At 47.5% G+C, this 14,203-nt stretch overlaps 1 protein-coding gene across 1 annotated transcript in view; it reads right to left on the reverse strand.

Moving 5' to 3' along the window:
* LOC121594874 (TSET complex member tstC) overlaps positions 1 to 14,203 on the reverse strand; it is a 77,593-nt gene that overhangs the window by 6,561 nt on the left and 56,829 nt on the right. Inside the window, exon 3 of the mRNA XM_041918645.1 lies at positions 2,531 to 2,618. Coding sequence (XP_041774579.1) covers positions 2,531 to 2,618 — 88 coding nt within the window. The remainder of the gene's footprint in view (positions 1 to 2,530; positions 2,619 to 14,203) is intronic.

Consider the following 14,203-nt stretch of genomic DNA (forward strand, 5'->3'; position numbering starts at 1 on the left):
TGACGACGATTGAGAATGCTTGCCGATCGATAGCTTCGTGGTGCAGTGTTCGCCGCAGCCCAAACACAACGTGTGACATACCGAAGTATCGATTGACACGTATGCCACATGCAGCCATTGCTATCTGCATCCCCCATCCTCATTATTCCGTAACGTCCCGTGATATTTTCCGGCACCCATTTTCCCGCCGCCAATATCGGGCCAGGCTAAGCAATCAAAGCAACCATCAATCGGGCTGCAGCGTACACGTTTCTGCCGATCCAACACAGCAAGGGTAGTGGAATCCCGCTCTTCCACGCACAAGCGTAGCGGGGCATTGCTCTACGCAGTGTGCGTGCAGTGACAATTTTACGTCAGTCATTTCATAAAACGGTCCTATGCTCAAAGGGACCGGAATGCGGTTCTGTGCGCGTTCCGCCATTGGGGACTCCCTGCACCAACATTGAATTACATTCTGGGCGTATTCATGCATGTGTGTGTGTGTTACGTTGTGGTCCGCTGGATTCGGGACTGTCCTGCCTGACTCCGGTGTTTGACAAACATTGCGCTGTAATAAAGTGTCGGGCGCTCGTGTGCTTTTCTGGGTAACCGCTCCCCGGAGATTAGGCTGTAATGTGCGAAGCATCACCCTTCAGCATCCCACCGGTCCGGCAGGAGTTTCTCACCGCCCGTACGGCAGGACGGCGCCAGCTAATCACTTGACACGGCCGGGTCGTCCTTTTACGAGGCGGATCCGGTATTCGGCCTAGCGTAGGAACGGCGAACGGGTTCCGGGAAATTGACTGGACTGTATAGTCTGTACGTATCTATGTATAGTTATTATAGTTGTGGGTGTGTGATTGTGTGTGCAAAATCGAAATGGGTACCATGCCAAAAAGGATACATGGGTCTATTGCGACAATAGCTTCATCCGGGGACGTCAATTACGCCGTACGTCGAGCCGGCGAGCGAAAGTAAGTCGTTGTCGTCGTCGTCACCGTCCACAAGCGTACACTACTTATCGACCGGCCGGCCGTACATCCCGTGCAAATAGGTGTATGGTAATCGAATCGAATCTTGTTCGTCGCCAGAAATAGTTTCATCCAACCGGCTAACCGGGGCCTATTATCTCAAACTGCGTGTGTTTGCTCTTTAGGGCATCAACCGGGATCAAGATGGCATGAATGTGAAAGCATTAGGGGTAACATTTAACCTGCCTGTGTGTGTGTCTAAACTGGAACGCACACCAAAAATATTCCAACTGGACTGGAATGTGTGATGGAAGTTATTCAGAAACAGTCACATTTTGCCCGGATACGTTCAATAGTTCCACGTTTGGCAGTCAAGACCAAGGCGAACCCCAATAAAACACCCTCGACGACTCGGCGAACACATCACATCAAAACAAGAAGCACGGCAAACGGTGTGAACATTTGCATAATGAATGGAAATAAAAACCTTTGGGTCCTACCCCACTCCAGGTTAGGGAAGGTGGTGGGGGAAATATCGAAAAATGAAACGTTTCATCTTCATCACCATCATCATCATTTTCATCTTCAACCTAGCCGGTACCTTGAATTTAATTTTGTGGGCAGCGTAAGAAGGAACATGAAAATAACGCGTTGAGAATAGTAGCTTGAGAAGAAAATTATGTATTCCGATTTTCCACCGTGCCCCGTTTGATGCATCATTTACAAATTGTGCACCATCAGCACGAAAAGCACACACAGACACACACACACGCATACACTCATTGTGCACAAGGACCATGCTGGCAAGGTACAATTAAACGAGGAAGCGAGCGCGCGTTCGCTGCTCGGAGCAGCGGATGGACGGTAAAGAGCCGCCGTAGCGCAATCGCGCACATTCTTTTGAAGTTGAATTTAATCAGTAGGTCCTTGGCGCCACGAGCACTCTGCCGCAAAGGCTGCGGGAATGGATGAACGCCCAGATGAGATCCAGGGGATGCTGCTGAGAAGCGCACGGACGACTCGTTTCGGGAAGATCGCCTTCGGATTGATACGCAGCCGGAGACGGTCGACTACCTGGTCGGGTTATCCCCTAGTTACTTATTCAAAAACCTAATTTCTGCTCAGTGTGCTTTATTAAGCTTTATGAAATACATTGGTAGCTGCCACGATGTGGCCGCTAATGTACTGCTCCTACCGCTGTGTGGCCATTGCCTTCTTCGGTACGGGCGTTAGTGTCCTGGAGTTGTTTGATGTCCGCCTAAATCAATTCGCGGTACCGACGGGCGTTTTTAAAATGGGAGAACAATTGGAAAGACATCCCCCGTGAAACTAAAACTGCCAGCTCCAATAATGAAGATGGCCGTTACGAACAATAAGGTCTCTGAAATATATTCCGATATGCTGTACCTTCTTGGAGTACGGAAATGCATTCTGGTGGAAAGAATTACGCTCAGGGCTAACGCTCAGCAAATTTAAATTTGATGAATGTGTGTCGTAGCATCATTCTCCAATTTGAGTGTTCAGGACTATAATAGCAGAACTTCGTCCTGCCAAGACCGCGCGGTTATTGGACGACTTACCCGAAGTGACGCTTCTTCTGCTGATGGGACGCCAGCTGACGGCGGCAGCGGAATGCTCGATCGCAAACGTTGCATGTTAGTGACTCATCTGTGAAAACGAGAGAAAAAATGGAGATTAAAGTGTACAGCTATGCTTTAATCGTCTTGGAAATCGCATTCCTAGCACGACCGAATCAAATGCAGATGCAAATCGATGAAAACGCGCTTTGAAACAGAACTAGAACCCATAATCTGGTCAATGTATTGTCGTCACCTACCAGCAATTGGATGCTCCAAACATGTTCTCGGATAGTCCATGCGCGGTTTCGCACGCGCACTTGAGGACAAAAATAGTTTGCACCGGCCCTTAACCCCACCGATATCCACATCTAATGCCAGCGCTGCAATCCGGTAACATGATTTGAAGCGCACCACCCTCCTCCCGTCCAGCCATGGTTTGGTGCGACTATTTTCTTCCCGGACGGACATTCCGTCAACCGTCCGCTCGGGCGCAAAGTTTGCGAGCGTGCAATGTATTATTCATGGTGCATCCGTCCACCAAGCGACCATGCTGCCTAGTGCCACCTAGGGATGAGCAGAGGTAGGCAGAGGGAGGGGGGGGGGTGTTCGCTTCAGATCGGATCCGGGGAGATTCCATTGCTGCGATGTGGAATGCGTGCCCGCTTAGCCCTTAATGGGCTAAACCGCAGTGACAAGGATATTATGCGCTGCCTTCTTCCCTAGTCCGTCACAAGTGTGACTATTTCAACCGTTTTTAGAGAACCGTTTTATTCTTTATGTTTTCGAAATCAATTCACGTGTAACTTCGGTGTTTTGTTGTTTTTCTTTTTGTGTTTCCTTGTGTTGTGTTGTTCTGGTAGCTGCTACTCGCGAAGTTTACGTTGGAAGCTGCTGCATGCTGTAGAATTGTGTTTTGAGATGTTGATGCTGTGTTCATAGAAAAGTTTATCTGAACCCATACACACAATTGGAAAGTGGTCCTTTTTCTCCGGAAATTGGAAAGGGTTCGGTGCACTTGCTGAATTGCACGGCACATATATCGTTCTTGCAACGATGCCGCAATTTTCCAAGTAGTACTTTCATCTCATACTAGATACGCTGGGTGTAATGATGATTTATTCCTCTTTCATGCTCTCTATCTAAGGCTTGCAATAGATGTGCAGCGCCCAACCGCCCAGTTACTCGTATTCTATTTTAGGGATATTCGATGAAAGTGTTCGCACACAACTGCAGGGATTAAAATTGGATTTGCTTGACTAAGAATAATCCTTGCAGAAAGGTAGATCAAAACCTGGAACGTTACGGTACCGTTGCGTGTTTCAATCCTGGAAACAGCTCGGAATGCTACAACCCAACGGAAAATAAATACAGCCAGGGTGTGCTAGCCGAGCTGCTTCCGAGCGCTCCTTAAAGCGCCGATTGATAGCAACCATCAATACTCTAGCTCTCGGCCAGCAGCACAGTGCCTGAGCTGGACTGTGGCGTCCTCCCAGCGTGGTTCGATTTTTCAATCAATATCGCACGGTGTGCGCACAGACGCAGATGAGCCAATGAGCGATGAGCGAATGGGCACTAAATCTTTTCCCATCCCTGCGCCATCCTCTCGGCGGTTGCTGCTGCTGCTGCTGCTAATTGAGAATAATGAGTATTATATTATAAAGTGCTTGAGCAGCGATGAACAAAGCGAGCCATCAGCACGCATCTTGGTCGGCTTGGAGTGGCTGGAGTGACTATGCCGACTAGCAGGCCCTCTTGGAGTTGTGGCAAAACTCGCACGGATGAATTTACTTGGGCGACGTGAATGAGGCATCATCTTCACTTTGTTCGCCCATTTTCATCACACGCTCGCTCTTCCTGGCGAGGCTCTTACCCTGGCAAAAGATGGTGGCGCGATTATGTGATCCTGCCGGACGGCTCGACTGGGAAGGGCTAGAACGAATTATGTGATGATGCTGGCAGAAATGACCGCACCGGAAGTCATTGCACAGCTTTTGTGTGTGTGCGTGTGTGTGTGTGTCTCGTTTAAGTATGAGCGACCATTTTGCTGACACGGGCACACATGAAAATTCGGGACGTTTTTTCCCTTTTTTTACCTTGAAAGATCGTTTCGCTGGAAATGCGGGAAGCACCGAACGGGCGATAAATAAGCTTGTAGGTGGGAGGAGGGACTGCTCATAAAACCGGGCAGTGACCACGGACGAAATCGCTCCGCTTACCCGCAAAATGGTAACAAATCAGCGATCGGCAGGGATGAAATCGTGCCATAATCCGTAGGCGCCCCTTAAGGAAACGATAGCGTTTGGTCACGCTTTTACTTAGACCCCGTAGCCCCGGAAAAGATGATGATGGTTGCAAGCGGCGGAGTGCGGCCTAGAATTGTGTGCGAAGCAAAGGAAAATTTGAGGCGGAGATAATGGAGGTACCCATACCTCGGCTTCCGGAGCTTTTCAGCAGCTGCCGGGGAAGGGCTGGAGTGGGATGCTTCTTCAGTGACAGAGCAGCGTGAAAAAAGCGACGATAAAGCAAAAGTGGCGTGGGTTTGCCATCCTGCCGGTCACAGGCGGGGGCAATATCGATGGGGAATGGGGACGGAACTCAAAGGGGCTATGAGGGCGATGAATGGTCTTGAGCTGGTTATAAAATGATGCGGGTGGGCAAGAAGAAGAAGACGAAGAAAATGCAGAAAAAACAAAAGTGTACAAACTTTACGCTGAGCAAGATTTTAACGGGAGGATATGTCGAGGTGTTAGCGATTGCTAGAAAAGGAAAGAAAGCAGAAAGCAAAAGCAAAAATCTCCCACCGTCGGTCGATAGAGTTTCGATTTACGTTTTGGCAGATGAGTGTGCTGTTTTTTTTGTGTTAGCCCTCAAGGCATTGCGAATTCTATGGACGGTAGGGAGACAACACGGCTCGGTGGGAGCAAACAGTGGTAGATAGGCGTCCACGCGCCCGAAAGAAAATCTCCCGGGAAGATGGCACGCACATTCATCACTTTTATGGTGGCACGCACAGCGATCATCGATAATTTTGCTGGCCAGTGTTCGCAGTCGAAGGGCGAACGATTCGGCCGGAAATTTTTTAGCTAGACGAAATTGTTAATGTGCGTGGAATATGCTGGTTGGGATGTTATCACAAATTCCAGGTAATATTTAGGATAACAGTTTGCTCATATTACAGACCTTGCTAGAGTTCCTGGAGTTCCAGGAAAATGTGCCAACAATATGCCCAGGAGTTCAAAGATATTAAAGAGGCGATAGCGCGATACAGGTTTGAAAAGATTGCAAAGCGATATGACGTCATGGAATCTGCTATCTGATATATTCGTTCTAGGTTCAATGTAAGGATATTTAACTACGGAAATGTTCCCAACAACCTCTCGCATTAACTCGACCCGAATATATCATCCATTGGATGATAGGACATTAACCACCAAAGGATGCCATATCATTCTCACAAACTTCCGAATGCCCAGTCAGCACAGCCTCAGTGTACTAGTCAGCTCGTATTATATTTTTATATTATATTTATATTTTATATTTTATTTATTAAAAATAGACGGACCTATTGGTCTAATCGTTTATATAATAATTTACACATACATCAGACATATACATTACACATCACGAAACCGCAATTTTTCCTTGTACGCTGACGTGGACAAACATAAATCGAATAATTCTAATGCATCGTTGAATTCCGATGACATTCGAAGCATAGGATGACCCTGACCATGGTTATTACGCGTACGGGGGGTGCGTAGATGGAAATTGGATCGCAGTGTTCGGGAGGGAGTGAATAGGTCGACTCGACTTAAGAGTACGGGGGAGTCGATCTAGCCGTTGAGAAGCCGGAAGATAAAAACGCACTGCGCATTTCGACGCCGTTTGCTGAGTGTTTCGAGTCCGAGAAGCAGACACCGCTGATTGTAGGAAGGCCTAGTATGGTGAGATTGCCAAGGAAGGAGCCGGATCGCGTACCTTGTGATTTTCCTTTGCAAGGCTTCAAGTCGATTTATATCAACAACAGTAAGCGAGCACCAAATCGGAGAGCAGTACTCCAGACAATATCGTACAACGGAATATTACTGCGCCAATAACAACAGCCACTCACACTAAGACCCTCCAAACAAGTCATCTGAACCACGGTAGGACATCGACGAATGCTACCAATGTGAGATTTTACGATACTAATCAGCAGTTGTATATGAAGCAGTTGTTTGTCACTTGGCGGTTGAAGTCATGTCAACACTACATACCAAACGACACTTCCCAAACTAGCTGCAGAATTTCAGCCGCCGTGATTTTTTTATAACAAACTAGTGATGGGAGCTTCGTATTGGATTCATAAATCCAGTCCAACTCCGTCATTCTTAATCCGGATCCGACTCCGTCATTTTTAATCCGGATCCGACTCCGAAATAAATATGGTTTCGAATCCAGCTGCTTTGAACGAATACAGCTCCAATTGGCTCCGATTGAATCTAGATTACTTGGATCGAATCCGAATGGCTCCTATTGAATCCGTTTTACTACCGTACTTAACTTGTAGAGAAAAATACTTACACTACAAAACTAAGGTTGCAAGCAACCCTAGCTCCTAGCTAACATTGCTGTCTTCATAGCTACTCATATGAGCAGAAATTCAATCTATAAGCGTACCGGCAAAAACTTTGCACTGGGTTTTTCATGCTTTTCTGGTTGTTTCCAAATTTTTGTTTTGATACATAACTCTCGTGATTTATTGTTTGCTTTCGTAATATTTTTGGATTTGTTTTACGATTTACTAACAGTTTCCTGCATTATTTTTATCCATTTCCAGAACTAGTTGGCATTATCCTAACATTTTGCAACCAAATAATGCAAACAATTTTGAGCCATGTTACATTGTTGAATAGTTCAAATCCATCAATTGAATTTCCAATTGTGAACAATTTCCAACACCATTAGTGGTATAGACAGACCTTGACCAACAAAGGTTGTTGTGCCAAAGAAGAAGAAATAATTTCTGGAAGCTAACATCAAATCGTGAGCTGAGCCCATATAAAAATCGGAAAGTATTCAAAACTTACAGGTACCACTTGATAATAAGATAAGGGAATGATAAGTACCACTTCTTATCCCAACAAAGGTTTGAGAAGGGCGTCTATTATCTTTAAGATAATAATACTCTTATAGAAATTGGTGAAATAAATTGTACAAGCAAGTGGTGGTATCGGAAAATCCTCAGCGGAATCCACCGTGTATGACTTGACCAAGACGACCAACATGGTTTCATCAAGAAAATACGGGTCTTACTCCATTGAATATGAAATGGAATTCTCTAGCATCCTTTACGTAGCTCCCCAAGAACCAACTAATGGATCTGGCGCACCACTTATCAGAACACAACTGCGAAATACGTATGGCCAGTTCCACTCATTGCAAATACAGGCTCCATGTCCAAGGCACTACCTTCCAAAGCAGATGAACCTAATGTATCTGGAATTGGCCACTCATCAAAGAATGAATCCTGCTGTGATCACCCAGACCATGTGCAGGCAGTGAATTTGCAAAAATAGAATGCGATTGTCGACTTGTACTAAAGTCTACATAAATATTTCGTCAAAAAAGAATAAAAGCTATTTAAACCGATTTTTTTCGATTCAATAAAAGTACTATAACCCATTTCAGACCCGGCGTCGTGGAGGAGTTCACTACGGAAATGTCACTAAAACCTTTTTATAATAATTCCAACCGATAGGGGACGGAATATGTCATCTCCAATTCGTACAACAAGACTCTGCCAGTTACTGCCCAAGCCAAGTTGTACTCATATCGGCAAACTCTCCAATACCCTATAAGTCATCAGCTCTGTATCCATCCAATAATCATTCCAAGTACTGGTACTTGCTAAGCCCTGTACTCTCATTCGCTAATTCCTCCAAACAGCCAGATTGCAGCTCGTGCAAACTACGAACATTGTCAGCCCGCGCGCGCCCAATGCCGCCAGCCAAGAATTATGCGGAACGATGCCGCAGCGCGCCGCAAGAGCTTATAAACAGACCAATCAACTGCGCGATTTAACGACTCACCAGTCTGCCCTTTAATGTCCGCAGCGTAAAGTGGCACGCGTGTTGCCCCTGCAAGACAGCCCCTTTACGGGTAGCACTGTTCGGATGGCGGCAGAAACGCACATAATTGATTGGTAAACCGTCTAATGGAGCGAGAGGATTAACTTCGCCGGTAAGGATTTCACTAAATTTGCGCCCCTCGTTTCGAGTTGCGTGCGAGGGGGCACGATGGGCAGTGGTGACAACGAAACCAAAATCGAGCAATCATAACGAGTCAATAGGGTACGTCGCGGGCGGGTGGCTTTACGCTGTAGCTGTAACGGTATTAATCGTAATGAAATTGATAGCGCCCGTATGGTTGTTTGCACACGCCCACCCACTTTACGATGTGTTATGTTGGGGGACGGGGGTTGGTTGTTTGTGGTATTAAGAATTGTTTCCGCTATGCGAATTTGTGATCCTTTCTCCCGCTGCGCGCTGCGGTTGGTTTCTCTGTTTTCCCACGGCATTACTCACCACCGAAGGTTCGCACAATAGCAAAGAATTATGCAGAAAATAATTTAATAACGTCGAACCAACCGAGACCCACGCCCCTAGAGGGTCGCAAGAGATGTCTTGGAAAGGAGGCACCGGAACCAAAAAGCTTTCCTTTCAGCGGCGGATAAATGAATTAATGAATGAAAGTAATCATCACGCAATTCGAACGCTGCGTTAGGGCGGGAAAGGTTAGGTTGGGACAAGAAAAGCTCCCAATACACACACACACACACACACACACACACACACACACACACACGCATACACAGCAGCGAACGGGAAAATTGTGAGGAAAACCCATCCCGCGTGGCACCAAGCGCGGCCATCTTTCCTTGGCTTCCCAGATCACGTTCGTTTACCCCGTTGGAGGTACGGTTTTTTTCGTTTCCGTCCAGAAGTTTGTATCGTTGGAGCCGCTTAGCTGCTCACGGCTCGACAGTCCTTCCTCACAGGTCGTACCTCCCCTTGCTGTGTGTGCGTGTGTCTTGGTTCGATCGCGCTCGCTGTCCAAACAGGCGAGCGTTTTGACTGTAAACCATTCCCTGTCTAACCGAAACGGAATCGCTGAACCGAAGGCTGTAAGTTATTTGATGGTTTGAAGCTTAGGTTGACAGAGAGGGGGCAGGGGGTTTACCATCGCATGTCATGCGATCGCGGTGTGTTGGGTGTGCTGTGCTGGGAGGGGACGGAGCAAGATTAAAGCAAAAAGTTAGTCCCGGGAGCCCTGGGAAGTTTGGTTGGTTTAGGATTAGTTCGACACAGCAGGATGATTTTTTTGTGTTTGTTTGCTCCTCATCTCTCTACTCTGTTTCTCGCTCACTCACACACTCGCTACTTGTCATCTTATTTTTGACGATGAAGTTTGTCGGCTTGCAAGTTATGCTGCTGATAACATGAACCAAACCAGAGTTGTGGCAACAAGCGTGAGCGAAGTTTTCGGTATATTTTCACCATCGCTCATCCTCGCTTCGTCCCACCTTCGGCTTTATGAATTCGTTACGTTCGATTCATTACATCTCGTACTCATTACGGCACGGTGGTGCACGCTGCCCTTGGACTTGCCCGGGTCACATGCGGGACGAAAAAGTCGATCGACGTTGCGTAAAGTTGCCGTATGTTCAGAGTGCGTTTTCTTCCAAATGCAAATGTAAATCAGTTTGAATAGTTAAGTTTGCCATCAGTTGAGTATTCGCTTGTGTGCCTTTTCGGTACAGTTAGTATGGATGTTCCGAACGTGCAGCTTCGGCAGAACCAAACCCATCAAACCCATGCGCAAACAATTAAATTCTCGCTTCCTTCCTTCACACCTTTTCGGCATCTTCGTAAACGCTCGCAAACGGTGTTGAGGTGGTCCACATTTTTATGACACCACCGTGGATCATTCAAGCCGCACACACACGCGCTGGCAAAGGAATTGGCTCAGCTCGGGCAGATTGATACCGTCTCGGAATGTACTCGGCTCACAGTGACGCGTACTTTACGACTTTTGTTATGATTTACGACCGTGCGCGGAGGTTCGAACACCAAAGCACAGCTTCCGAAAGACTGGAAGATTTCATGCATGCAAAGAGGAGTATGGTACGGGACGGATAGGGGGTTTGTGCCTTTGCGCTCATATGCACAATTGCAATCGGTCCTTGGCGCGTTGGGATAAAGCAGAGCGCTTTGTTCGCTGGTCGTTGGCCTCTGGAATCGAAAGATGAGGTAAAAAGAGTAGCAGACCGGCTTGTCCTTGCAGGGTAAGAAAGTTTGCGTTCGGCGCATACCAGCAGCGCTTTTTCTTCTTCTTTGCACGCCTGCGGGATGTTTCTTACACAACCGTCTGCAGTGGGCCCCATGTGCACCAGTGCCATCCATGTCTTGGCAGGCAAGCGCACGGCAAAATCATACATAGATTCAGATCGTTCTGTTACGCGTTCGGCACGGGAAAGTCAACCCGCGTGCGGCTCGTAAAAAATAATGAACGATGTTGCGAGTACCCTGCGGAAGAGGGGGACGCGATGCTATAAAATTAGTTCGCTGCTACATCTTTCTGCGCCTTCGCGGCAATCGTGGGAAAAAAACATGGGGGCTAAACGGACCTCTCAAGCCAAGCGGAGAACTCTTTCCTATTAAAAACGATGCTCTGTGGGTGTGCGTCTGTGTAGGGGCGAAGACTGTGGCAAAATTAGGTTTTGTCGGCTTGCCTGCAGGGTGGTGCCGCACAAGGTAAAAGAGTGGGCCAATTTTCGAGCCCCAATTGTGTGTGCGTGTGTGTGTGAGTGCTGCTTCTTGGAGAAAAAATTGCTTCCGTGCGGTCGGACAGTTTCCGACTTGCTTTTGCTTTTACTTCCAGTGTACAATGATTTACATCCATTTTGAAACCCACACACACACACACACACACACACACACACACACACACACACACACACACACACACACACACAAATACACACCCACCGCCCGCTGCAATGATGCCGAAAACGGCAGGACTGGCAGCATAATTTTATTTTCCATGAATAATTTTAATTTTCCAAAGCCACATATTACACACAGACAGTAGTTAAGGTTGGCGAAAAAGTTACGCGCCACACGGCGGGTGCTACAGGAAGTAGGCAAATTTGCCCGACAAAATAGCTCTGTGTGTGTGTGTGTGTGTTTGTGTCCGGAAACTGGTGCTAGGAGCTTGTCGACATTTGCATAACAAAACTGGGAAAGGAGGTCCCAAAAAACTCACTCTTTTCCGATGCTTCCGAAGCAGACTTCGGTATTGGGGTCCGTGTCGTCCGCTTTTCCTGCAAATAACTTCGCACCCCTGCTCTTCACGCATTCGCTCTCGCAAGGAAGCTCCGGTTTGCTTTGCTGCACATGTGGGCGGGTTTGGTCGGGGCCCTAAAGTTGGCCTAACTTTTGATTTTTTTGTGCACAATTCATCATTACTTTCTAAACGTCCGCCTTTACGTTTAGAAAGTCTGGAACACCTGAAAAGCTGCTGGGATTCACCTGCGCTCTTGGCAAAGAGTGCTGTTGAGAGGCTGGTGCCGATCAGCTATCCAAACTGCTAATCCTCTTTTTCAATTGAGTGTCTTTCAGCCGGTCGGTACACTCGCTAGCCAACGCAGCAGTCCGGGAAAATGGAGCCCCAAACAATGAAACGTAATGAACGGTGGGAGCCCGGGCCAAAAATAGCTTTTCGAACCGAGGTCGAGGCATCCTAACGTCCTGTACGGAAGATGTAAACCGAGACGGCAGAGTATATGTCCGTGTGTGCGTGTGTGTGTGTCGGAATTGATGTTGGAGGCAGGTAATCCTTCACGTCTACACACGGATGAAACCTACTATCCTTTGTACCTATGGTGTTCCCACGGTTGGCATCTCTTTCGGGTCGCTTTTCCTTCCCAAGGACGCATTACGCACCCTTAACCTTTTCCCACAGTAGCCGGTTGAAGCTTACCGATCATAGAACGACCGGCACAACTTGCCAGGAGTTTCAGAGATGAAGCGTTTGGTCCATGAACGTCATCAACCATCCAGTGTTAGGCATGCTGGATAGAAGTCAAACCACAGTTAGCATGTTTTTTTCTTCCACTGCCTAGCATTAATTCTCTCAATTACGGACTGCGGTGTGTATCTGGCCTGGCTGGAGAAGTCAATTATTCCGCAAGAGCATTGGAGTTCAATGCACCCAGAGCCTGCACGTACTTGGCATCTGATTTAATGTGCAGTGGTTGGAGTAATTTTGGTAAAGAATGCCCCCATTTTCACTGCTGCATGGGACCTTCGGAGTCCAAGAATTATTGATAGACCTTCCATGAAGGCTACAATGTTGTTGCACGTACAAGGCAGCACTTGAAACCCCAAAGAATATTTTTCGCTCAACCAAGCGTTTGAAGTGGCATGGAATACTAACTTTGCCACATTTTCAGAAGGATGGTTGTCTGTGTGCTCGCATCTGTGTCGCTTTGATTCATGGCAGCATAATTAGACAACTTCTGAGCTTGAGGGAAAAAAATCTCAAAACCAGGAACGCATCCAAGTAGAAGCCAGGAAACCATTGAACCGCCTTCCGCCCATCCCGACCAACAATCGAGCATTGTGACAATCAAGTCAGTTATTTCCGAGAACACCTCGTCTACCATGAAAACGCCACCCGGAACTGCTGTATCTATGCGCACGGGGGTGGAAAGCGCATATAGAAGCATCTCTTCCGTTGCTTTTTCTACGAGCCAACATGAACTCAATTTATCTATTCCAGTGTCGTGCGCCAAGTACACGTCTGCCTCGGGATCTCACTCCGTCATGGCTGACTTACTGCGGCTTCCTGCTGCTTCTGCTGCTGAGCGACTGAAGATGCGACCTTACCCGGTTCCGGTCGGGTACCGCACACCGCTCTGTGTTGCTACAAATTTGCCATATTAATGGCCGAACGACGACTCTTCCAGGCGGGTGTTGCGTCCCATAGCGTGCAGGCATGGCGATTTAATATCCTACCAACAAACACCAGCCCCCTCCACCACCAATCGCCGGTGCGGGAAATAGAAAATTTTGCCAAAATAGACGAGCCGTACGAGGTTTCCTGTTTTGGGGTTCTTCGGGGGAAGGATATCGCCTTGCTCGCACTTCTATTTTATCGTCCTCGTTATTAATGTACCGGTGGTCGAGCTGGACGAGCTCGAGTGTGCCAGGCATACTTCCACGCTCCATCTCCCCGACCCGTCCTCCATAGCAAACACACAGCAGCAAATAGGTTGTAATAGTATTCATTAAAACTTCACCCTCAATGACCGACTCCGTACGTGACTCCGTGTACACGCTGTGTGCACTTGAACCACCCTCCACGGTGCCGGGGACGAGCTTTTTATAATTTTATTTTTGATACAGCCATACCCCCGCCGCTCCTCGCCACGGCAATGCCCCGCGGCAGCTTCGGTACAAGTCACTTTGCAAATGGTCATTTATTAATTTCGGATGAATCACAGGCAAACCTCCAGGGCAGCGTAAGGACCTTTCGCTCATGGAATGATGCCGCTGTGTTTGTGTGTGTGAGAGTGAGTTTCCCACGTTTTCCCGGCTGAATGCTTTTGAAGAAGCTCGTGGGCGGTAA

This window comes from Anopheles merus, chromosome X, assembly GCF_017562075.2.
Source record: "Anopheles merus strain MAF chromosome X, AmerM5.1, whole genome shotgun sequence".
NCBI classification, from domain to species: domain Eukaryota; kingdom Metazoa; phylum Arthropoda; class Insecta; order Diptera; family Culicidae; genus Anopheles; species Anopheles merus.